Source organism: Delphinapterus leucas, chromosome 17, assembly GCF_059928025.1.
Source record: "Delphinapterus leucas isolate spDelLeu-1000000601 "Yukka" chromosome 17, BTC_Dleu_Yukka2, whole genome shotgun sequence".
Taxonomy (NCBI): domain Eukaryota; kingdom Metazoa; phylum Chordata; class Mammalia; order Artiodactyla; family Monodontidae; genus Delphinapterus; species Delphinapterus leucas.
The window spans coordinates 83,211,766-83,238,651 of record NC_143145.1 but is presented as its reverse complement, the minus strand read 5'-3'; the positions used below and the strand labels follow the sequence as shown (position 1 = coordinate 83,238,651).

The 26,886-nt window shown below is 45.2% G+C and overlaps 1 protein-coding gene across 1 annotated transcript; it reads left to right on the top strand.

The window, feature by feature from the left end:
* Positions 1-1,629: 1,629 nt before the first annotated feature.
* Positions 1,630-5,530, top strand: NPBWR1 (neuropeptides B and W receptor 1). The gene has a single exon (XM_030763537.2). The coding sequence runs from the start codon at positions 1,743-1,745 to the stop codon at positions 2,736-2,738; it is 996 nt and encodes a 331-aa protein (XP_030619397.1). The 5' UTR covers positions 1,630-1,742; the 3' UTR covers positions 2,739-5,530.
* Positions 5,531-26,886: the final 21,356 nt, after the last annotated feature.

Below are 26,886 nucleotides of genomic sequence, written 5' to 3'. Positions count from 1 at the left end.
CAAGCCCTCTCCTTTTCCAAGGTTTCATAAAGGATCAAACATGCACTTTATCTGGGCTTTTGCCTGCTCTCGTGAAAGGGAAATTTCTTGGAGGGAAGCAGGATAGAACCCCGTGCTTTAATTTGCTGGCTCTCCCAAAGGAAAGTGGAGGACGAAAACAGGAATTCGAGGGAAATAATACTGAGCTGATTTCACTTGGTCGTCAGAGATGAGGTGCCCAAGGTGAGGTCCTCTTAAATGAGGAAGACTTGGAGGCTCCCGGAGCGGGGCCTTGGCAACATTGCCGCGACCGCGGGGTAGTTCTCTTCAGGGCAGAATCGGAAACACTTTATGTATATATTTATAAATAAATATATATATTTTTTCCAGAAAGCAAGCCTTAAGTATCTCAGATTGTCGACCATGACGTGTTCCTAACAACCTTATAAACTTGTGGAGGCCAGAGTCATAGAAAACGGGTGATTTGCATTTGAAGGCTGCGTGCACGTTCCCTCTGTGTAGCCTTGCAATACGAATGTAACTTAACATTTTAAATTACATAAGCCCACTGGGGGTACGGTGTTAAAAAAAACTGGAACGGGAGCCTTAACTGCCTTGCGCTCCTTTTCAGATAGACCCGGCAACACCTTACCTTTGCTTTCCTTTCATTTAATTCTTAACAGGAGCGCTTTTCATGAATTCAGACGGAGTGAGGTCACACTGGCGGAACGAAGAAAGTTAGTCCTTAATTTTCGGGTGAGGCTGTTCTCGGTTCCCGGCTGCTCTGCTTGGGGCGGGGCGCTGGGGGCGGGACGAGCCGAGGCGCGGGAGGCCGGCTCCCGGCGCGCGCAAGGGGCGGGGCCGCGCGGCCCGCGGGCGCCGCTGCCTCCCCCGCCCCTCCCCCCCACCCCCACCCCCACCCCCGGAGCGCTCCGGGAGCCGCAGGACCGACCGTCCCGGGACCGGCCGGGGGAGGCAGCGGTTGCTGTTGGGCCCGCTCTTACCCGGGGCGCACGGAACCGCGGGTCCCCGAAGCTGGCCGCTGCCGGGCTCGCTGGGGTGACCGGGGCCTCCGGGGGCCGGACGGGGGCCAGAGCTGGGCCAGTGGGTTTGTATTTTTCCCCTGAGGGTAACGTTTGCTGGAGCCAGCGGGTCAGAATAAGAGTTCAACAGGTGGCAGAAAGTGGTTGTTTGAACAAAACCCTGCCTCCTCCACGCTCTGGACCCTAAATCCCCGCCCTCAACTAGAAAGGTGTTGACCAGGAACTGAGATACCGAGATAGTTACAGGATTAGATGTTGTTCAAGTTGGAAGAGACTGAGAATTGACTTGGTCTAATCTCTTCATTTCAGACATGGGGAATCTAAAGCCCAAGAAGGAGAGGTGATGGAGGTTGATTCCCATGGAAGATTAATAAAAGAATCTACCACCTCGGGAAAAGACAAAACAAAACAAAAAACAGGTGGCAGAGAGCGATCACGTGGGGCAGGTTGGGCGGCGAGCGCCCCCTCGCCTCGGAACCGCCCTTCGGTGCTGCCCGTCGTCGACGAGCCTAGCCGGCGTTCTCCGCTCCGCTCTGCGGCTCCGGCGTCCGCGGCGCCCGTGCGCTGAGAGGCCGGCGGGAGCGCGCCGCCCCGGGAAGACCGGAGACGGGCTCGGAGCGCGGCCGCGAGCGCCCCGGCGCGGGTCGGGTCCCCGGGACCGCGGAGCCCCGCAGGGAGGCGGCCGAGGGGACCGAGGCCCTGGCCCCGGCCCCGGCCAGGATGCACAACGCGTCGTCCTGGGGCCCGGAGCACGCCAACACGTCGTGCCCCGCGCCCGCGCTCGGCTGCCCCAACGCGTCCGGCCCGCTGCCGCCGCTGCCGCCGCCTCTGGCCGTGGCCGTGCCCGTCGTGTACGCGGTGATCTGCGCCGTGGGGCTGGCGGGCAACTCAGCCGTGCTGTTCGTGCTGCTGCGGGCGCCCCGCATGAAGACCGTCACCAACGTGTTTATCCTCAACCTGGCCGTGGCCGACGAGCTCTTCACGCTCGTGCTGCCCATCAACATCGCCGACTTCCTGCTTCGGCGCTGGCCCTTCGGGGAGCTCATGTGCAAGCTCATCGTGGCCATCGACCAGTACAACACCTTCTCCAGCCTGTACTTCCTCACGGTCATGAGCGCCGACCGCTACCTGGTGGTGCTGGCCACGGCCGAGTCGCGCCGGGTGGCCGGCCGCACGTACGGCGCCGCGCGCGCCGTGAGCCTGGCCGTGTGGGGAGTCGTGACGCTGGTCGTGCTGCCTTTCGCCATCTTCGCCCGGCTGGACGACGAGCAGGGCCGGCGCCAGTGCGTGCTGGTCTTCCCGCAGCCCGAGGCCTTCTGGTGGCGCGCGAGCCGCCTCTACACGCTGGTGCTCGGCTTCGCCATCCCCGTGTCCACCATCTGCGTCCTCTACACCACGCTGCTGTGTCGGCTGCGCGCCATACGCCTCGACAACCACGGCAGGGCCCTGGAGCGCGCCAAGAAGCGGGTGACCGTGCTGGTGGTGGCGATCCTGGCCGTGTGCCTCCTCTGCTGGACGCCCTACCACCTGAGCACCGTGGTGGCGCTCACCACCGACCTCCCGCAGACGCCGGCGGTCATCGCCGTCTCCTACTTCATCACCAGCCTGAGCTACGCCAACAGCTGCCTCAACCCCTTCCTCTACGCCTTCCTGGACGACAGCTTCCGAAGGAGCCTCCGCCAGCTGCTGGCGTGTCGCGCCACCGCCGCCGCCTGAGCCGGCGCGCCGGGAGCCAGCGGCCCGGCGCTCAGGGTGGTCTCTGAGCCGCAGCTTCGCCCCCCGCCCACCAGCTCTCTAGAGATGCAGGTTCTCGGGCCCCTGCCCAGTCCCCGCGGACTCGGACCCGCTTTGGCTGCGCCCGCCCTTTCAGTATGCCAAGCCCTCCAGGTGGTGCGGAGGCGCGCAGGACATGGGGACCGGCCGAGGCGGCGGAGAGCGCACAGACCCCTCCCTCTCCCTAAGGCCCAAGGGCGCCGAGGCGACCCCCGAGCTTGACACGGAGGGGAGGAAGGGGAGAAAAGGGGGCAGTACTGCAGAGACCCTCTTCCGGTTCCCCCCGCCTCCCGCCTCAGCCGTCCGCAGCCCGGCTCTTCGTGGAGCCCTCGGCGCTCCCACGCCGCGGAGGTGCGAGGGGAGAGATGCTAAGGCCGCCCGGGCCTTTGACGGGGAAGACAGACAGCTCAGGTGGCGGGTCAGGAGTGAGTGTGTAAGTGTGTGTGTGTGTGAGTGTGTGTGTGTGTGTACGCGCGCGTCTATGCGTGCGCGCGTCTAGCAGAGGCCGGGGCTTTGGATGCAGGAGGATGGAAATTGGCTGTGATGCCTACACAGCAGTGATAAGAACGGTGACAACCCCCTTCCTGTCCCAGCCTCTTCTTTCTTTGCCTTTCCGCTTTCCCACCCACGCTGTCCCTGCGGGGACCCGGCTGCCGGGCTCGGGAAGGGCCTGGAGTCGGATCCCCGGCCGGGTTGCGGCGCCCCCTGGCGGAGCCAGCTGCGGGAGCCGAGCATCCAAAAACAGCGCTGGGTGTGCAGGTGAGCGCACCTGCGAAACCGCTCTTTCCGTGGCTGGGTTACTTGTCATCGCTTCTCTCTCCAGAGTGCTCCACTCCCCCCCACACACACACCAACGCCCCTGTGCCCCCGTCGACCTAGTACAGCTTGGAGCAGTTCGTTGCAATTCTTAGTGTGCATATTGCTTTTGAAGACCGAGAACTTTATGTGTGCCCTAATCTCACACGTTTTGGGCGAGTTAATGAGATGAGGAGATGTGTATCCATCCCTCCGTTCCCCTCTTCCTCATATTCCTCTTACTCTTCGCCTCAGGGGACCCAGGGAGCTGAAATGACCGACGCCCTCATGATAACCTCTCCTGGTTCCCTTTCCACAGGGAACTGTGGATTATTTGTACTTTATTTCTTCGTCCCAGACGGCAACTGGGAGATGTCTGGTCTCACAGGGGAGACCAGACAGCACCCTATATTTTATCTGTACTTCTGGGAGACAAAAGTGGATTAAGAGAGAGGACTGACATTGGCTTTGCCCAGCCATCTGCAGTTTTCACTTCAGACCTGAGGACAGAGCTTTAACCAGACTACAGTCATTAATGAGTGTTTTAAAAGATATTTTTTTCCCTTTGGGATGAATTCCAAACAGGAATGAAAATTTCTAAAAGTACTTGTTTCCCAGGGTCAGTGTTATGTGTGATAAAAATTGTGAGTGTTGCTGGCAGAATTTGTTTACTTAGTTTGATGGCCATTAACCACATTCTCAATTACTTAGCTTCAAAATACTTCTAACAAAATAAATGAAAAGGAAAAACTCTCCCTTGGGTTTTTCCCAAGGAAGGAGCTAACTCCCTTGCTGATTTTCATGAATAAGAATTGCTTCCTTAGCTCTCAGAGTAATTAGGAACAATGCGATAATTCATAGCTATCAGTTTAGAAAATGTAAATTTAGAAACCCACCTTGGGTGACAAATAATAGTAAAATTTTCAAAACATGGTTTTCCATCTCCAGTGCATTTTGAATGATGTACATCATGGCATTTGAACGGTTCTCTGCTGGTGGGCTCAGAGGCCTCTTGGAATTCATTTTAGTATCTTCCAATTTCTTGGAAACGTTCTATTGATTTTCTTTATGACTCACAAAATTATTTTGTGAATCCTCCGTATATTTTCAAAATAAAAAAATGTAAGCTTAGCGTTACTACCACATTCTCTAAGGTAACGGACAGAGAGTAAAGTGGATATTTGGCCGCAAACACAGACGAGTGTGATAATCTGGATTTGAAACCTCATCTGCCTTCGTAAACTCCGTGGCTGTACTTTGACATCTTCTGAACACAGATCGGGGGAGAGCCATGTGATCCACCTGTCCACGGCATCATCCCTCCCACAGGTCAGCCTGGCTGTCTTGGAATCTACCGAGAAGACTGCTGGAAAAACACAGGACTGACATGGCTGCGTTGTCCACCCAGCAAGGCGTGGATTGGTATCCTAGTGTGCGTGTGTGATTAAATGGGACCCAGTACTTCAGTTTCCTCCTGGCTTTCTAAATTATTGGATAGACTGCTGTATCATTACTTCTAGGTTGTTGCCTTCTTATTAGCATGTAGAAACCCAGATTGTACGTCTCAGACTTCCTTCTTAGGACTTGGGTACTAGGTAGAATAAATATGCCGATAGCCATGCCAAAGTAGAATTTACTTACATCATTGCATTGCAAAGCTTTTAACTCTGTGTTTGATTTTTGCAGTCTTCCTGTAAACCGTGCTGTTTGGTTATCCCACTGCTGATATTTTTAAATGTCCATTTGGTTTTACGTAACTTAGTACAGTTATATAATGTATGTGCTTAGGCGTTCTCTTGAGAAATGCAGAAACCCTGCTAGTCCCTCGCACAGAAGCTCTGTTTAAAATAAAAGCTGAAACAGTCTGTGTGAAGAGTGAATATTCTCTTTCCTGAGAACGTGGGATCCATAATTCAGTCACCTTAGTATTTATGCATCATTAATTTTATTTTATTATAAATTTATTCATTTTATTTATTTATTTTTGGCTGCGTTGGGTCTTCGTTGCTGCGCACGGGCTTTCTCTAGTTGTGGCGAGCGGGGGCTACTCTTCGTTGCGGTGCGTGGGCTTCTCATTGCGGTGGCTTCTCTCGTCACAGAGCACTTGCTCTAAGTGCGCGGGCTTCAGTAGTTGTGGCACGTGGGCTCAGTAGTTGTGGCTCGCAGGCTCTAGAGCACAGGCTCAGTAGTTGTGTCGCACGGGCTTAGTTGCTCCACGGCATGTGGGATCTTCCCGGACCAGGGCTCGAACCCGTGTCCTCTGCATTGGCAGGTGAATTCTTAACCACTGCACCACCAGGGAAGTCCCAATGCATCATTAGTTTTAAAAATACTGCCTTCAGGGAAAACTTACCTAATGGATAAGCAATGCATAAATAGAAGTACTTGATAGGATAAGGTTAAGAATGAAATCCCCCCACCCTTATTTTGGTTGATTGTGAAAATGATGTCAAACTGCTGATTAGCACAAAAGCCCTAGTACGTACGCTGGACGGAAAAAGGATAATAAGCCTTTTATCGTATTCATTTCTTGAAAATTTGAGCAGCTTGTGTGGAGAGTGAGAAGGGAAGAGAAACTGCTTAAGTTGCCAGCACACACATTACTACTTCAGCTAACAGAATGCACAGATGTGGCACACACGTGTGCAAGGTAGAGAGTCTCACCAAAAAGACCTTCGACTTCCAGAAAGCTCTCCTTTCCTCAGCAGCCTGCTGGGAAAACAAGAGCAAACAATGTTCCTCCTCGATGGCCATGACCTCCGCTTATCCACCTAAGGAAGACATCGAAGAACGCTCCCCTTAATGCTCTTGTACTAGGATGGCTTCGGGTCTCCACTTTGGTTCCCATTTTATATACAAAGTGAGGTACAGGAAGTGGGTCGTTTTGGCGAGGACCACAAAGACCAATCAAGACCAATCAGAGCCCATCTGGTTCCTATTCTAGGCATTGTCTCATCCCATTCCAGCAGAGATGAAATTGGTTGCAATGTATAATTTGAAATTATTAGACCATAGAAAACATGGATCAAGCAAGATATACCTACTAGTACTCCATCATGTGGTACAAAGGGAAGACAAGTTTTAATAATAAAACTTGAATCCTAACTCAGAGTCTTTAAAGTGTATGGTGTTGTTAAAGTTTATATGAGAATAAAATTTCCTTGACCAGGGCTGGCTGCACGTAGTGTTCAACTGCAAATGCACCAGGTACGTTGTAATCTGCATGCTTTGTGCGTAAGGACCTGTGGCCCAGGTGCGCCATTTAAGTAGAACAGAATGTTAATGGCACTTCTATTTATACAGAACAGAGTTTTGCAATGGATGATACTGTCCTTAAAATTAGGGCAAGTTACATTTATTTGTACCGTATCTCACAAGGTTACACAAAGACATCATATCACATCAATTAAAAAGAAAAAGAAAAGATGGGGAAAGGGAGGGAAAGTGAAAATGACATCTCTGAGAAACGTCAGCGTGGATGAGCTGCATGTCTCCCGCCCGCCAGAACAGGATTTCTCTTTTGGGAAATCCCTCCGGGCAGGGACAGAGGTTGCCAGGTTTACACCTCAGTGGTTTAATTCGTTGCTCTTAGACATGATGATTATGAGATTTGGGGGGAGGGGCGCTGTTGGCGCTTCTGGACGCTAGTTGTGTTCAAAGGGTCTCTTCCCTCATTCTCTTTTCAGACTTTACTCCATCTCCCTATTTTTGTTCCCACACTTGGTTCCTGTCTTCTCCTGCCTGGTTCCCTGTGTCCAGCACACACCTGGGTCCAGTTTCTCCAGAGCAAGAACTTCTGCCCCCCATGGGGTGGGGGAGGGGAGTCACCCAGCTGCGGGCGTCAGATGTGGCACCCCAGCTCTCCTTGTACGCTTCCAGCCCCTGTGTGGGACCCTGCAGCTGCCCCGGCTCCCAGGGGCTTGGGGCCTCTCGGGGGCTTTGGAGGCAGATCAGCTGGGATGGAGCCCGCCTCGCCCCCGTTGTCACTTCTCCTGTCTGCTGCCTGTAACCTGCCCTTTCCAACCTGCTGACGTCTCGTCTGTGCCGCCCTTGATCCAGCTCTCTTTGTGCATTTAAAAATTACTCCCCTACTGTCGTTACAGGGGCTTAAGAGAAAATAACAAGAATACGTATGAACGCCATCACCTTAAACTGCACTCTATGTGTGTAGACATATGTGTCCTATGGGTATGTATATACACACACGTGTGTGTGTGTGTGTGTGTATAACAGGTTGATGAAATTTTAGTAAACCTGCTTCTTGAGAGGAACTCAGTAAGAAATCAGTTCCTTGGAAGAAGCTTAGTGTATAAAAGTAGATATGTCATCCAAATGTCATAGAACGTCTGGAATGAAAAGCAATCAAAAATCGTAGTTTTCTCTGACAACAAGCATTCTGGTATCTGGAGATACCTACATGCAGTCTGTCGAGAAAGCATAACCCACGTGAAGCAGAGCTGAATCTCTGTGTAATTCAGCACCACCCACGTGCCCAGCACAGCTGACGTGGCAGGATTATTCAGATACTGCCAGGCTGCCTTTGAGACCCATGAAACCAGGTTCCCTGAGGGGCTCCTGGCAACAGCATACCCCTCAGCTGACATGTCCCCGTGGAGAACAAATGCTTGTCGTCTTATATCACTGGGATATGTGACCTTATTGAGGTGAAAGCTGACATACCAGACAAGATTTTGTTTGCTCACCTGTCATTACATAAATAACTGATTTCGGCCTGCTTTTAATTGATCTCATTCAGAAGCTTTCACTTTTTCTTGCCGGATCATTTTTTAAGTTATATTTTATAATAATAAACTAGAATCATTTGAGTAACTAATAATAGTTTTAAAATATCAAAGTATTGATTATTTCAGCTTCCCAGGGCAGAGACATCTCTTGACAGTAGAGCTTTTAAAAAAAATCATATAAGAATTATTTCTTTGGCCTGCTGGCATACTTCAAAGTGCTTTTCTCCCCCACCTGCCATAAGTATATTGAAATATAACATTCTTCAAAATAAACATTCTCTTTATGAATAATAGTTTATGAATTTTATTTGTTATTCTCAGTGGGAGGAGCCACATTGATAAAATAAACCTACTTGTTTAAAGCATTTGTAAAGAGAGGACTTGCCTGTCCCCTTAAGGATGATTTATGCAGAACATCAGGCTTTGCAGTGGCAGCTGTACTAGCTTTACTTTTTTTTAATCAGAAAACTTCAAGCAAAAAATATTGATTTTTTTTTGTTTTTTTACTTGCTGGGTTCCTATCTTCCTATAGGTCTCCTAATTATAATTTTTAATGACACAATATTCTATAGAGAGTGAAAATATAGTCTTTGCCATTCCTCTATTGCTGTTCCTTTTTCATTTTTTTTTTCTTTTTTTTTTTTTTTTGCGGTACGCCGGCCTCTCACTGTTGTGGCCTCTCCCGTTGCGGAGCACAGGCTCCGGACGCGCAGGCTCAGCGGCCATGGCTCACGGGCCCAGCCGCTCCGCGGCATGTGGGATCCTCCCGGACCGGGGCACGAACCCGTGTCCCCTGCATCGGCAGGCGGACGCTCAACCTCTGTGCCACCAGGGAAGCCCTACTATTCTTATTTTAAATAATTTTTAATTACTATATGGCATTTTCATGTTCGTGTGTGTTTTATCATTTCCTTAGGGTGTGGCTAGGAGTGGATTTATTTTCTGACCTCACATCCAAGCCTCTAAGCCCCACACCTTCCCTCCTCCGTCCCGTCACGTGAAGGAGCGCGTCCCATTGCTGCCGATCCCTTCCTTCCACCTTCTCAAAGGCTGTTCCCTTCATTCCTGAATTCGCTACATTCACCTTCTACTTACAGTGTTTATGGCACCCAATCATTCTGCAATGATGAAAAAAAGAGCTGCCATAAACTCTTCTGTGCAGAGAATGACAGCTAATAAATGCAGAAGAAATGACAGAATTAGAAAAAAAATCACCAGTTTACAGTTAGAATATGAACCACTTTGTAATAATTGACTCAAGCAAGGTTTATCAATAGATAACAAAATTATCAGGTGGAAGATTTATTGGGAACAAGGATATTTGTGTGATGTCAAAATATCGCTCCAAAGATTACTTGCTAATTTCAAGGACAGAAGATATACATGTATAAAGGAGGAATCTGGTGGTATTATCAAGGAATCAAATTTAGCATGACTAATGACAGGACAACCTGACATTAAGTGCTGTGTGATACTGTGCACTGTAACTTATACATACATGTATGCATATACACATACTGTGCACTCTAACATATATATACACATGTATGCATACATACATACCGTGTACTATAACATATACACACATATTGCATTCACACATAATGTACACTATAACATATACATACATGTGTGCATACACACATACTGTGCACAGCATCACTGTGGCATGTTTAACTGTAATTTAATCAAACATTTGACTAACTTCTGGTTAACAGAGAAAAACCAAGAAAGGACCCAAGAAAATATCTGAAGAGATTATAGTAGAAAACTTCCCTAACATGGGAAAGAAAATAGCCACCCAAGTCCAGGAAGCACAGAGAGTCCCAGGCAGGATAAACCCAAGGAGAAACACACCGAGACACACAGTAATCAAACTGACAGATTAAAGACAAGGAAAAATTATTGAAAGCAACAAGGGAAAAACAACAAATAACATACAAGGGAACTCCCATAAGGTTAACAGCTGATTTCGCAGCAGAAACTCTACAAGACAGAAGGGAGTGGCATGATATACTTAAAGTGATGAAAGGGAAGAACCTACAACCAAGATTACTCTAGCCAGCAAGGATCTCATTCAGATTCAACGGAGAAATCAAAAGCTTTACAGACAAGCAAAAGCTAAGAGAATTCAGCACCACCAAACCAGCTCTACAACAAATGCTGAAGAACTTCTCTAAGTGGGAAACACAAGAGAAGAAAAGGACCTACAAAAACAAACCCATAACAATTCACAAAATGGTCATAGAAACATACATATCGATAATTACCTTAAATGTGAATGGACTAAATGTTCCAACCAAAAGACACAGGCTCGCTGAATGGATACAAAAACAAGACCCATGTATACGCTGTCTACAGGAGACAATGATCAGATTTCCTGTCCAGGAAACATTTCCTCTGATCTTCAGACTTGTTTGACTAACTGCTCCCCACCGACTGTACTCAGATGTCTCAGAGCAGCCTTATGTGAACAAGCCCCAGGAGAACATTTGTGCTTCACCCAAACCTCTGCCCCTCCCCCCCCAATCGACACCTCGCCCCTTCTGGAGGTTTGTTCTCAGTTTCTTTCCCTTTTCCTGCATCTGTGTCCAGTTTATCATCTTTGGTTCTGCCTTTAAAGTAGATCTTGAATAAGGACTCAGGGCTCTGCACTTGCCCCCTGTCTCTCTCCCTCTCTTTTTCCCTCTTCCTCTCTCCCTCCCGCTCTCTCTCCCTCCTCCCTGAAGTCACCCTAGAACAAGCCACTCCCCTTTCCTGAAAACACCCTGTAACCAATGTCCTGACTTCACTCTGACTTCTCTCTGATTCACTTTCCATCCACGTAGCAGCAAGACTGATTCTATGAAAAGGTAAATTGTTCCGTTCACTGCCCTGAATATGCCTCTTAAGTAGATTTTCATCACAGTTCGGATGAAATCCAGATTCCTTGCTGTGTTCTGGGGGACCGCATGGTTCCACTCTGCTCACCCAGCCCTGCAGCGCTGCCCTCACCCCCCAGCCCTGCAGCGCTGCCCTCACCCCCCAGCCCTGCAGCGCTGCCCTCAACCCCCAGCCCTGCAGCGCTGCCCTCACCCCCCAGCCCTGCAGCGCTGCCCTCACCCCCCAGCCCTGCAGCGCTGCCCTCACCCCCCAACCCTTCTCTGTGCGGTGCCTTTGCACCTGCTCTTTGCTCGCCAGCGATGTCAGCCAGCTCTCACCTGGCCAATTCCTCCTCGTCCTCAGACTTTGTCCCCTCAGAAGATCTTGCCCTACTACTTACTGCTGTTCTCTATTTCGACTCCCTGTTTGTTTCTGTTACAGTTTCTAGGTATTTTATTTCTTTATTTCCCTGACTTTTGTCTGCCATCCCCACTGGAATGAGAGCACCCTGAGGGCAGGCTTGTGCTTCCCAGTTACCTGAATCTGTGATACACATAAAATGGAATCTGTCACATAATGGGGTTAAATTAAACAAACGAGGCCATGAGACTGGGATGGCTCTGGTACCTTAGCATCCTAAAGGGAGCAAACCCAGACCTAAGCCTGTAAATGCCTCAAGGTTTTGAAATCAAACCCTAAAGACAAACAATCACAGCTCACCTTTCCCAATAAGGTAACCTCTTACACAACCAAACAAGTAACTTCCTTGCTTTGTTTCCGTGTCTTTTCTGTGGGTGGGAGGCTCCTAACCACTTCTGGTTTGGTGCTGCCTGATTCTAGTGGATTTTTTCTCAAATAAACTCTTACATTTTTTAATATGCCTCAGTTTATCTTTAACCGCAGGTACTCAATGAATGTTTTTGAATGGAGGGATAAATGACTGAGTAGCTTTAAATCCAGGCAGTTAGGGTTCGGGGAGCTTCACTGCATCTTTTATCATTCATACCAATTTTCATATCAATCGTTTAGAGTTTTGGTAAATTTTCTTTGAAAGTTTGAGTCCTGAAAACAATTTAAATTCAGAGCAGATGAAAGTCTATTTTTGCGAAAAGCCACCAGAGGGAGCACTGAGATAATTTTTGTAAGAAAAAAATAAAGAATTATTCAAGTCCATTGGATCTTTGATATAAGAAATTTCACCAGGTTTCTTTCAGAACAGAAAATTTTCTTAGGACTATGGAACTATGTCTGATACAGTAAATCAAAAATTACAAAGTTCAACCCCCCAAATTAAAAATGTTGATAGTCATAGAGTTATTCTTAGATATCCACAATTAAGATAACTCTGGCTTGAAAAGTTCAAGTCATTACGTTAATCTTCTGTATACTTTGGACCTTGAGAATATGTTTGGATACAATTACTAGGGAATTTAAATTTTCATTCTATGCTTATGTCTACAGGATTTAAACACCAGGATTTTAATTTAACAATAGCTATACCTGGATATTATTTTTATGTTATCTCAAACATTTGGATTTTTCCAAATACAGTCAATTTAAACATAACCTTCTTAGTTCTGCTATGTGAATGTTGATAAACCTGGTAATTAACCATAAGATAGATTAGCCTATTAGTAATTAATAAGTGATAACTAAGTGAGTAACATTTGTCTCCATATAACTCCTTTTACGGATGGCAATTTTCCTGATAAGTCTGGATTCGGCAGTTCAGAGTTGATGCAATGATTCCATGATGCTGTGAATGTCCCGGGGTCCTTTAAACCCTTCCCTGCACCATTCCTAGCATATGCTGTTGTCTTGCCACTTCATCGTCACAAGGTGGCTGCCCCAATGCCGTCCTCTTTTCTTTCTTCCTTTCAGGACGAAAGAAAAGAGAAAGAGGAAGAGGTCGCACCTGTACTGAGAAAGCAACAATTTCCCTGGAGATCCCCGAAGGATCTGCACTTACATACACATCACTGACATTACATATGGTTCACTCTTGGTGGTGTACATTTCATGGGTTTGGACAAATGTGTAATGACATGTTTCCACCATTATAGAATCCTGCTGAATTAGCGTCATCCCCACCCCCGCCATGTTCCCGGTGCTCTACCTACTCAGCCCCTATTCCCCCAAACACTGGCAACCACTGATCTTTCTACTGTCTCCGTAGTTTTGCCTTCTTAGAATGTCATATAGGTACAATCACACAGTGTGTCGCCTTTTTATACCGGCTCCTTCAGTCAGTAATGTGCATTTAAGTTTCCTCCATGGCCGTGCCACATGGCTTGCAGGATCTTAATTCCCTGACCAGAGATTGAACCCTGGTTCCAACAGTGAAACTGCCGAGTTCTAAACACTGGACCACCACGATTTCCCCCGAAAGCTGATTTCTTTTTGTGCTGAACGATATTCCAGTGCCTAGATGTACCATAGTTTGTTAATCCATTCACCTACTGAACTGTCGACATCTTGGTTGCTTCCAGGTTTTAGCAATTATGAATAAAACTGCTGTAAATACCTGTGCGCGGGGTTTTGCGTGAGTAAAAGTTTTCAACTCATCTGGGTAAATGCTAGGAACGTGAGAAAAATCTAAATGAGAAATTCTTCCCCAGCTAAGCAAAGAACTGAAATTTATCTTATTTGAAATTGCTATGCATTCACGTAAAGGGAATGACAGACAAAAACATGGAGTGTGAATATTAAGAAAACTCTTTAAGAAGAAGTAAAAAGTAATGGAAATGCTCTTTCATAAAGGTAAAACCCCTTTGTAATACTTCAACATTATTTTCTGTTTATTTAGGTTTCATAAAACCTTTATTTGTGAGACTATGAGTTTTATGGAAAGGGCATATTTATTCAGTAACAGCAAAGATAAATGGCTTTTTAAAAAGATTATATGCCTTAAATATTATTAAATTTCATATCTTCAGCGGAAGCTTCCTGGATCTCCTTCTCTATGAAAACTTTGTAAATGTTCACTAGGTGGCACAAAGAGGCCAGGAATACAGAGAGGCCAGTAGAAATGCAGAGAGACCATTACTTTAACAGATGCTGGGAAGGCTTAAGTGTTATCATGAAGGTTCCGTGAAAAGAATCTCAAGGAAAACTCTGAATTGAAAGTATTAGGGTCTAGAGAGATTAAAAAGTCTTGCCGGGCGTGTACCTTAGATGACATTAGTATATAAACAGAATGTCTAATAATCAATCTCCAAAACTTGTTAGGGGTTAAAATTCAAAGTAGTACAATGATCAATTTTTATTTGAAAAATTAAAAGGTTTTATATTATAACATGAAAATAATGGTCCTTTACAAGACCTGGGTGCTTATTCACATTTTTTTTTTTTTTTTTTGGCTGAGCCTCGTGGCATGCGGGGTCTTAGTTCCCCACCAGGGATGGAACCCATGCCCCCTGCATTGGGAGCGTGGAGTCTTAACCACTGGACCGCCAGAGAAGTCCCTCTTATCTTCTTTTCCAGTTAAGGGATAAATAAAGGAGATAAGCTGGTAATGGGTTGCAATTTTGGGTTTAGTTATGGTGGGCTTGATGAGTGTAGAAAACAAACAGCAATAAAATCAAGTCACAGTACCAAACTAAATGATACTTATAACGACATCCCCTTACAAAGCCTCTCATGGCCCCCAAATTGCGGTCAGTGTCCTTCCAAGATACGCTTTGCACCCTCTTATCTGTACTCAGCACATCAAAGCGCTTGCATCTTCTATTAACAGTTCGTTCACCTCCTGCGCTTGACTTGCAGCTCCTTGAAGGCAGGAGCTGTGTCTTATCAATCACCATCCTTGTACGCAGGAGACACTCTGTGGGTTTTAAGGATGTGGATTCTGCTCCCCACCTCCCCACAGATGTTGGTTTGTGTTTCAGCTCCACCACTTACCAGGTATGAATAAAATCCGTGAAGATCACAATAGTAGCTCTTCCATAGAGTTTTGCAAATGAGATAACAGAGGTGAAGCATGGTATCTGGAACACAGGAGGATCCGCATGACTTGGCTGTACAGCTAAAACCAACACAACATTGTAAATCAACCGTCCTCGGATATAAAATAAAGCTTAAAAAAGCTACCTGTTACTAGTATTGTTATTATTATTATTACTAAGAAACATGTGTTGAATGAATGAATCTTGATTAAATTCTCTGAAAGCAACACTTATCATTTTGGGTTATTGATGTCGCTGTGATGTGGACACTTCTCATCCTTTGGTGCATAGGGTTAGGAACATGGTAAAATAAGTTAGTTGAATATTTAAAAAACCCAGACACACAATCTCTACAAATAAGTAGTCAGAAAACTTATCTGAAACTTGGGAATAAACAAAAGATCATTGGCTACTCTTTCAGTGCAGTGCTGGACTTGATTTTGTCGTCTGGACAATTTTCCTCTGCAGAAGCAAAGATTAGCTTGTAGATTTTTCCTGGTAGAGACACAAGTAATTTCTGTTCGTTCAGTTAACTCAGAGGTTGTGGTCTATGGTTTCATTGGGCGGAAACCGGTTTTATATGTAATGTAGCAATCTTATTCTAACATTGTCTTATCCAATAGCATATATACACATAAGTGCTCAAGTGCTTTGGACCTGACTAACCATCTTACTGGCTCCTTCATTGATTACTATGTTAAAAGAACATTTCATTTTATATCTGCACCAGAGTAATGATTTCATATTTTTGAAAATTAGACTCGAACGCAGCGCAGTTTAGCAATACTTTAGTAAGCTGTGAATCTCAACTCTGACAGTTAAGGAGTCAAGAAATCTCCCCATGAATCTGAGCCGGGTTGTACATCTAGGACTCTAATCTGTAACATCTGTATAACCATTGATTTTCTTTGATGACTTATACTTAACAATTGGAAGTTAAATATGAAGATATGACATGTTAAACATTTGTTGACATTTGAACAACCCTGATGACGTGTTTTTTTTGTTTAATTCTCATGGAAGGAGGTTTAGGGTCAAAAAGCAACAACAGTAACAAACCCACAAGGTTGTTACAACTCCTTTGCCTTAGCAATGGAGCAACCACTGCTTCTTTGCTTCATTTAGCTCACAGTACTGATGCTGGAAACTGTATATTTGGAAACAGTATCTGTAGATGCCTTTGCTTTTGGTCCCATTATAACCCTCTCTCCAAATATATAAGATAGTAACCAAGCTAACGTCTAGATTTGGTTTAATGTTGGCAAAGGAAAATTTCCCTTGTAAAGAGAACAGTTGTGGAACAGCTCCATAAAGCAAGCTCAGAGTCAAGAGGATCTTATCAAAAATAGTCAGTAACTAAATGCAAAGGAATAAGAGATCTAGGCTCTAGATTTTCCTGAAACATTCCTGATGGGTAAAGAACTTCTTGGCAAGATGAACACAGGATTTTTTTTTCACCAGAACCCAAACATTTTAGCATTTACCACACATAAAACCAATTTTGATTATCTGTATAGACTAGTATTATACACTTTATTCATCAGAACATTCTGGCAGACCAGAGAACAGGTTCCTGGCATAAGACAAAAGCGTTTTGGTTGGCATTATATACACATATACAGTAGCGTTTACTATAAATCATTTGAGAAACTTGAGACTTTGGCTAAAACAGTGTTTGCCCGAACAATTTTATAATAACATATTTTTCTATGATTCTAAGGTACTTTAAATTTCTTAATGTCTCTAGTCTATTACAGGTTGGAATGTCTGTCATTGCTTTATAGTGCTTTTATTGACCTGCTAGTTAATAAAATATACCTGCTATAGTATCTAATAAGCAAGTTTTTACTATATGAAAATGTAAAAATGCATGTTTTTATAGCTGAAGAGACTCTACTTTTTCCCACTTACTTTTGTTATTGTTTCCCAAGGGTGAAAGCACGTTGCTTTTGCAGTGGTACAAAAGGGCATATGAACATTTCTGGTCAAAAGTACTTTAAAGGCATGAAACCAGGCCACAGTCACCCCTGGTGACACAAAGTTCTGAGAGGCGAATTATGAGCTGAGATTTCAGGTCATTTCCCAGCGTAGAAGGATATTTTAGCTGAGAAAGGAAAGCAGAGAGATCATGTGCATTCAGCATGCTGACTTCCCCAGCACAGAAGAGCTCTCATCTAGAAGGGAGCTAGATTAGAAATCCTTTTTTTTTAGTTTTATATAGAGGAGGGTTAACAACTACTGCTCACAGAGGAAAAGATTGTACCTACCCACATCAAGAGAGCCAGGGAAGTCTACCGTTCAGTCATTCTCATTCATAATAGCAAATATCTGGATATATCCGCCATGCACATGTTTGGCAATCCGTGGGCAAAATACCCAAGGGGCCATTTATTTTGTTAGATTCCTATTTGGATATTTTAATACTGACAATAAGCTTAAATGAGTGAAAAAAGCTGAATGTGTGCATCTCTTAATTAACATATTCATTCATTCAACAAATACGTATCTGAGGTCTTGCTGTGTGCAAGGTCTGAACTCGTATGGAAGATACAGCAGGCCGTAAGGCAGGAAGGGTCCCCGTCCGCATGAACCACACGTGGAGTTCATATTCACTGACTGAGCATCTTCTCTGCCTCTCTGCACCAGGCTGACCAATATAGGAAGAAATATAGGAAAGGTTTCCTACTTCCAGAGAGCTCATGGTCTAATGGTGGAGATGGCCACGTCCAAGTGCAGATGAAATGCCATGTCATCGAGATAAGTAAGAGGTGCTGTGGAGATGGTTAGGAACTAGACCTGTAACCATGTTTTATCTCAGTAGCTGCTAAAACGCTGTGTCACTCAATCACAAAGAAGCCACTTTATAGCAGTAAGCTGGGTATTTATTATCGATCTGTTGGTTTACAGCACACATCACCATTTGTCTTGGAGATGAGAGTTTACCACTGAGAGCCTATGGGGCTTTATATAAATGAATACGTTAAAGAAAATGATAAGAGAAACAAATACAGAAATAAATGACAATGGATGTGGCTTCTGACTCAAAAACAAGAGTTCGAGGTAAAAAAAAACAGGTTCCCTACATTGGAGCCCATCACGTCCCTGGGCCACTGTTGGAGGCTGGGGTTTGACTGTGGTCACCAGCCACAGTTACTCGAGACCTCACCTTGGAATTTTTTTCCTCTTCCTCTGCTCAGTTTGAGGACAAGAACATGAATAATTTGAAACATAAACTGCACAGCTGTAGAGAACTGTGTAAACCCAGGCAAACCTGAAAGATGCAGAGCCTACTGTTGGCTGAGTAGCCAGAAACCTGCTTTTGTCTTGAGTTATGGCTACGATTGCCTGAGACTTACCGAAGCAAGGTCCCTCTGTTGGATGTTCAAGGGGCAGAGCCCCGCCCACTTCCCTGCAGGCCGCAGCTGTCAGGACTTACAGGCTGTCCCCTGGGTCCCTCTGACTCATTTCTGACTCCAGCCAGCTCCCCTCTCTGTTCCCACACGTCTCTGTGGACTCACTGGCCTGAGTTTTATGCTTCTCACTAATTGCATCTATTTCTTCATCCTCTCTCCAGGTCATCACAAATTACTGTTTCCAAACCCCATTTTTATCTCAGGTGCTCATGAAATGATTCTTTTTTAAAGATTGAAAGAGCCTCTGTGATCACATGTAACTGAATGCAGAACTAGCCTCCCTGTTTATCGGTTTCATTAATGGGGGGGAAAATGGGAGAAAAATCAATCTTGACAACTGGGGAGCCTCATTTAGACAGAACAGCAAAGCTGACTGAACGCTCTGCTTCTGAACTGGATGCTTTGGTCTTGGGTAAACAGTACAGACATAAGAAATTAATCATTCTAAAATGTGAACTTTGATTTAAAAAATATTTTAAGGAGTTGTCTATATTATTTACAGGATCCAATCTAAAATGTGAACTTTGATTTAAAAAATATTTTAAGGAGTCGTCTATATTATTTACAGGATCCAATCTAAAACCTTTATCATGTCATTCAAGATTCACCATAATTTAATTTATAATTCTTTTTTAAAATTGAGGTGAAATTCTCATAAGAAAAATGTAACCTAAAAATGAACAATTTGGTGGTATTTAGTACATTCACAAAGTCGTGCAAACACCACTTCCATCCAGTTGCAAACATTTTCATCTCCCAGAGTAAACTCTGTACCCACTAAGCAGTCTTCCTTCACCCCTCTTCCCCAGCTCCCGGCCACCACCAGCCTGCTTTCTGTCTCTAGCGAGTTAACTATTCCGGACATTTCATATAAAGGGAATCATACAATATGTGACTTTTGGGTCACATACAAAGGGAATCATATAATACGTAACATATTTCACTCAATATAATGTTTTCAAGGTTCATCCACATTGTAATATGTATTAGTACTCTATTCCTTTCTATGGCTGAGAAATATTCCACTGTTCCGTGTTGTATTTACGCATTTATCAGTTGATGGACATTTGATTTCTACACATGCTACCTTTGGCTGTTATGAATAATACTACTATGAACATTCAGGTACAAGTTTTTATGTGGACATGCTTTCATTTCTCTTGAGTGAAAATGAATGGAGTTACTGGGTCATATGGTGACTCTATATTTAACCTTTTGAGGAATTGTCAGACTCTTCCAAAGTGGCAGTACCATTTTACATCCTAATGGTAGAGTCTCACAGTTCTAATTTATCCACCTTCTCACCAACACTTGTTATTATCTCCTTTTAAAAAATCATAGCCTCCTAGTGGGGATGAAGTGGTATCACATTGCAGCTTTGATTTGTGTTTCCCTAATGACTAACGACATTAAGTCCGATTTCATGTGCTTGTTGGCCGTTTGCACATCTTCTTTGGAGAAATGTCTGTTCAAGTCCTTTGCCCACTTTTATGTATGTATGTATGTACTCTTTACACCTAACGTCACTGTCAGGCTCAACGGTGACGTACATTTTTGAAGTTCTAAAACTTGCATTGAGTAATTTACTAAATTCTCGTTTATGTGGGAAGTCTGAAGCAGATTAATAGAAAGATTTTCATTGAAAGAAGGTGGTCATACAAATAGAAGGCACCATGGATCTAAAAGTGTGCCCATTTTTAAATTGGATCATGTGTCTTCTTGTTGTTGAGTTGTAAACATCGCATATTCTGGATTCTAGACCCTTATCAGGTATATGATCTGCAAAAATGGTTTCCCTTCTGCGGGTTGTCTTTTAATTTTCCTGATAGTGTCCTTTAATGCACAAAAATTTTAAATTTTGATGAAGTACAGTTTTTTTCTTTTTTCTTTGTTGCTCATGCTTTTAGTGTTAAGTTTTAAATTTTAGATCAAAGAAAAGATGAAGAGTGAAAAAGCGTCTCTCTGGCTCAGTGCTATTTGACTGCCTTCAGAAAACTTACAGGGAAGGGAATGATGAGTTGTGGCCAGCACTTTCTCTCACCGTTTACAAGCACGAGGAACAAACAACAGAGGCCTTTTAATGTTTATAAATGATAAATTTTTCTGAGAACTTGCCACTCATCGGAAAGAGCACTTTTATTTCAAGAGGCTGAGATCTATCCTCAAGGACAAAGTGCAAATTGCTTGTTTATGATCAAAAGGCTGTTTTCTGGAAGTCTGCATTTTATATCTTTTCTTAGAAAATACTGTGGATGTTTTCCCATACCAAATGGCAAAATCCTAATTCTAACAGCTACATACTAGAAGAGGGTCTTGTGAAAGATACTAGCATTTATAGGGTACCTCCAGGTTTTAAGTACATGAGAGATCCTTGACGAGGATTGCCCATTTAATTAGAAATAGACTGTCTTATCTACAATGATCGCATTGTTATGACTCTAGTTTAAGGCTTAGCGAGAGTATATAAAATATGCCTTACGTCTTTCAGTTTGTGGTTGGTAAATGTGGCAGGAGCCATACAATTTCAGCTGCTCCTGTTCAGCCCCACTGAGGACACCCTGGCAGGGGAGTCAAGGATGGAAGATGAGCCCTCTCTTGGCCGCACAGACAGCACCATGAAAGGACAGGGTGCTGCCCTCAGCTTCCACGGGCACGGGTGTGGGGCAGAAGATAGCTCCCTGCTCAGCCCTGCGGGAACCACAGGTGTGGAGCAGTTTGGAAGGGGTGCAGTTTTCCTGCTGGTGTTTGCCCGAAGTAGGGTGGGTGTTGCCAGAAAGGTTTTCCACTGTTAGACCATCCCAGTCCCTTGGCCAGGGGAGCAGGCTTTTCTCAGAGCCTTTTTAGTCTGTGCTGTTGGCAGTTCTGGATCAGAGGCTCTGGAGCGCCATGTCTGGGTGATAAGGGACCCAGGGGACCCGCTGCTGTGCTGTCCTCAATCCAAGGTCCCCGGGCTGCCCTCCTTCCTTCTACCTTCCAGAGTCTTCCTATGCTTGTTTGTTTATTATATCTGGGTTTTTTAGTTGGAAAAGGGAGGAACTGGTATGAATAGGGTCTTTGCCAGAACTAGAAATACCCCCCCCCCTTTTTTTTTTTTTTGCGGTACGCGGGCCTCTCACTGTTGTGGCCTCTCCCGCTGCGGAGCACAGGCTCCGAACACGCAGGCTCAGCGGCCATGGCTCACGGGCCCAGCCGCTCCGCGGCATGTGGGATCTTCCCGGACCGGGGCATGAACCCGTGTCCCCTGCATCGGCAGGTGGACTCGCAACCACTGCGCCACCAGGGAAGCCCTGAGGCTGGTATTTTTAACTTCCTCTTTTGGGATTTGGGGTGTGCTCTTTTTCCCCTATTCAGAGGAAGTACAGAGTGTCTTTATTTTTTTTCCCAGACAGGTAGCTCTCCAGTGTTGACATAGAAAACCAAAATATTCTCATTTTTAGAAACAGCTACATTTACTACAGCCAGCCTGCATATCCAAGTTCATTTATAACATTGTTTCTATGGGAAAATGCATTTAAAGCTCCATAAAATCTCAGCAGAACGCAACTTCGGGAAGAGGAGCTGAGTGTAAATTGGACACACCTGCAGAGATGTAGCCTCCCGACCGTGGGGCTCTTTCTCATAAACGTCATTCTCAGTTCACTGTGTTTCACAAATCTTCTCCTGTTTGTCTCTATATTAGTAACTATTTCCCTTTTTGGTTATTAGGAGAATATGAAAGTTTAATTCACTGGAAACCTCTCCTTTCTTCCCTCTCTCCTCCCTGCCTGCCTTCCTTCCTTCCTTCCTTCCTTCCTCCCCTTCTCTCTCCCTTCTTTTTGTAGAGGAGGAAAAAATTTTTTTCTCTATGCTCTTCAGTTCAGAAGTTGGGGCCTTGGGCTTCCCTGGTGGCGCAGTGGTTGAGAGTCCGCCTGCCGATGCAGGGGACACAGGTTCATGCCCCGGTCCGCGAAGATCCCACATGCCACGGAGCGGCTGGGCCCGTGAGCCATGGCCGCTGAGCCTGCGCGTCCGGAGCCTGTGCTCCGCAACGGGAGAGGCCACCGCAATGAGAAACCCATGCACCGTAACGAAGAGTAGCCCCCACTCGCCACAACTAGAGAAAACCCGTGCATAGCAACGAAGACCCAACACAGCCAAAAATAAAATTTAAAAAGAAGAATGATAAAAATAATTTAAAAATAAAATGAGAAGAAAACTAAGTTGGAAAGGCAAATTTTATTTATTTTATTTTATTTTTTTGGCTGTGCTGCTGTTGCTGAAATATCGGCTTCCCTGGGCACCGAGGCCGAACAGAAATACGGAGACAGGGATTTTGGAGGCAGAGAGAGATGGCTTTATTTTTCTGCCAGGCAGAAAGGAAGACACAGCAGGTTAGCGCCTCAAGAACTCTGCCCCCCCTCCTTGGGAATCAGGGAAGATTTTATATGTGGGGCTCGCAGGCCAGGGTATGTGATAAGGATCAAAGTAATGATCCAAAGCCTTGCATTCTTCCTTTCCTTTACGTTATTTCAAAACAGTCAGAGGTGGCGTCAGGCTGCCCGGTAATTGGGGTCCGGCAGTCTGGTAATTGTGTCCTTTGCCTCTGGTTTATCCACCGGTGACCTTGAAATGCAAAAACTATAGGGGGTGATTTGTTACCAGGGGTGTATAGAATGTAAGTGCTGGGGACATAATAAGGCTAAGGAGTGAGAGGCACGGGATGTAACTCACACAGAGTCAGGGCTGACTGGTGCCGAATGTAAATTACATCCTGTCAGGGAGTGAGGTTAGCTTTGTAAAGTAAAAATCTAGTTACTACAAATGAGTGACAAAGTAAAACAAGAAGTGACTAACTTTCAGGCCAGGTTATGTTTCTTCTCCAGCCTGTTCACTGTTCCCTTTATTTTCCTTGTTCTCAGGGGAGGGAAAACTTCATTTTTATTTTTGCTGCAGCACCACACAGCTTGCAGGATCTTAGTTCCCCAACCAGGGATTGAACCTGGGCCTCAGCAGTGAAAGCAGCGAGTCCTTACCACTGGGCCGCCAGGGAACAACTGAGAAAATTTTTAAAAGATAAATCTGGTGAATGGCAGAGCAGAAGTAGAGGGTTTTTCTAAATTTGGCTTTGGGGAAGAAGGAGGTAAAATTTGAATGTGTTCCCCATGCATTAGAGAGGAAGGAGGGACTGAGAGGTTCTGGGGGTTTATGTCCAAGTCCTCTGGCACAAATGGGTCAAAGATGAAGCCAGGGAGGAATGTATTGGGAGGGGGCAGAGGAGAGGTTTATCCCCCTGGGACTCGGTAGTGCTTGTTAAATAAAAAGAACCCAAAGTCCCAGCCTTCTCACTCAAGTTACTGTGCATCCTCGGACTCATAGTGAGATCTGGAAAGCGGAAGTCGACAGCTGAGTCGTGATGTTTTAACGCACTCGATTGACAGTCAAGGATGTTCTCAGCGTTCCTGTTGTCTGCCTCAAGATGACACTCTGGGGAGGAGTGATCCTTCAAATTTCTAATTAACAAGAGAAGGTCAATGGAAATTAACTACACTGCATCCTTCATTATTGTTTCAAAGGTGCAAAATGCTGTTCATGTTCTTTTTGTTCCGTGTGTTGCATTTATCGCTTTGCCTCATTTCTTACGCCCACTTGAGGCTTATTTTTCCCCAAACCACTAATTCTCTTCCTATAGTGGTGATTTTTATGTTAAGTTTTCGGGAGTATAAATCTTACAGTTACCAAGGGAATGCTGTGTCCTTGTAGCTTATAAATGCCTATTATTTTTACTATAATTATCATTATTTTCTCTTTGGCTGCTCAGCGCACCATGTGGGGTCTTAGTTCCCTGAGCAGGGACGGAACTCTGCAGTGGAAGCACAGTCTTAACCACTGGACCGCCAGGGAAATCCCTTATACATGCCTATTATTTCTGAAGTAAGTGGCCTAAACTCCGAGTGTCAGTTGCTTTCCTCCTGACGGCTGAAGGTTAAGTGGAATGCTTCTACAAGCTTTCTTGCCCTTGAAACACAACCTTCTGCCCACACCCAGGAGGAATCTGGGCTGGTTCCTGGTGGGCTCTTGACTTCCCACAGTTCTGGAACTTGCAAGCAGCTCAGTGACTTGTGGAAATCCTCAACTGAATCTGGTCTTCCTTGTTTACTCTAAACCTGGAACGCCAGACGCAAAATGCTGATTTCACTGAAGGGAAGAGACTAAGGAACTCAGATTAATGGTGCACGCGTGCCCTAAATTCCATGGCGCGACACCACGAGAAGCACATAAGAAGTATTTGTACTGATGTGGCCTCTCCTTCCTCACAACCATCCGATGGGATGTCGACAGCAGAATTGCTGGCCTGAGATACTTTAAAATGTTCAGGCTCTTGGTGTGTGCAGTATCACAGTAGAGATGTTTTATCAGGCAACACCAGATGTGAGTCATAGATAATTAAGCAGACTGAGCCACCCTGGCTTATGGGCGGCAGATAATTTGAATTTTGGAAAATTTAATTCCCCCTGAATTTGCTATTGATTAGCAGGAAAATCGATCTGAATTTCAAGATCAGACACAACTGACACACCTGGAATCTCTTAGTTGTCCATTAAATACACAAATGGATAAACACATATGTGGCTGTCATGAAATCATCAAATGTTAAGACAAGAAGGGCCTTAGGAGTATTCTGGGGGGAGGCTCTGAGAGCTGCAGACGGGCCCCCCTGAGTCTTTGGCAAGTATCGCAGGAACCAGCCGATAATGACAGTCGGAGAGCACGCGGAGCTCACACTGGACCGGACGTAGTTCATCTTCACACCAGCTACAGGGAATAAACTTTGTGAAACATGGACACAGCAGAATGCTCAGGAGAATATTCCCTCAGTCGACGAGTTAGCTCAAGCTGCCGTAACGAACACCGTAGACCGGGTGGCCTAAACAACAGAAGTGAATATCCTGACAATTCTGGAGGCTGGGAGTCTTCTGGTGACAGCGCTCTTCCTGGCTCACAGGTGGTCACCTTCTTGCTGTGGCCTCACGTGGTATTTCCACAGCCAGGAACAACTTTCTTCCGTGCAGTGATCAGGGGCTCAGCCACTCCCCAGACAGGTAGAAGGGGAAAAAGTGGGGGGGGGGAGCACAGAAAGAAGAACCTTCTGGGCCACATTCCTTGAGGTCACAGTCCAATACACAGAATGCAGTCACTGGATCATGTTTAACTGCAGAACTATTGGTGTGGATTTTGGTGAGCAGCTGACGGTTTCCACTCCAGAGACCCCCCAGTATCCATCATGCCTTCCGCTGCACACATGTGAGACCCTCACCCTCCTCTTAAGAGACAACTCAAATCCCATCCGACTACTGCACTCGGCTCAACTCGGGATCTCTGTGCCGTCTTCTTTGTTAGGTCCTGATGTAGTTCCCCATAGCCTGGCACTTATGAACTAAAAGGCAGGTTGTCTGTGCTCCACCTGCCATCCCCCATCCCATAATATATGATGGTAGAGCAAGGACAAGGCAAGTGAAGCAAAAACTCTATGCAGGAAAAGGACAAATAGTATCGCAGGGCAGTCCCAGGTTCACAGAAGTAACGGGATCTCCTGGGTGGGTGTCAGGACTCCCCTGTGCCCTGGCTGGGGTCTGCTCTCTGGGGTACATGCTCTTGTCTAATGCGTCCCCTGGGTCCAGCCTCTGGGAAGTTCTTCCTTCTCCACCATCTTCCTTGGTCACGTCTGAAGTGGACATTCACGAAGAACAAGAGTTACGATACTAGAACTTGTTAAATCAAATATCCATGTTAAATGTCAAGGGCATCAATGATAGATACAGAAATATAGTTTATAACTCCCAAATCACAGGGGGAGAAGTAAGACTAGTGAAAATCTGATCGAGCCAATGAAAAGGAGTTAGTGCACGCTAAGTGGAAAACACAAACTAAAACGGTAGAAAAAAATCAGAATACATCTCTAAGTACACTAATGTAAAGAGATAAAACTTACTAAATAAAAGAGATTCTCATATTGGATCAATTGGAGAATCCAGCTATATGCTTTTTACAAGGAAATCACACAAAACATAATTACACAGAAAAGATGAAAGTAAAGGGATGACAAATACTCCATGTTCATTGTGACATCATTTGCAGTTGTTCAAAATTAGAAATAATATACATGCCCATCAGGAGGGAGTGGATAAACAAATACAGTCATTGCATTTGGTGTGAATGTGCTCGATTTACTCTTATCAACATGTATGAACCTTAAAAACGTAACATTATGTGAATGAAACTTAGTAATGCAAGGAGGCACAGTCTGACGCCAATTATTTAGAAAAATGTAAGGTGTAAACAATATGAATATATA

What these genes read in the sequence shown, in the direction of transcription:
- NPBWR1 (XM_030763537.2), top strand. Translation starts at nt 1,743, where the DNA reads ATGCACAACGCGTCGTCCTGGGGCCCGGAGCACGCCAACACGTCGTGC.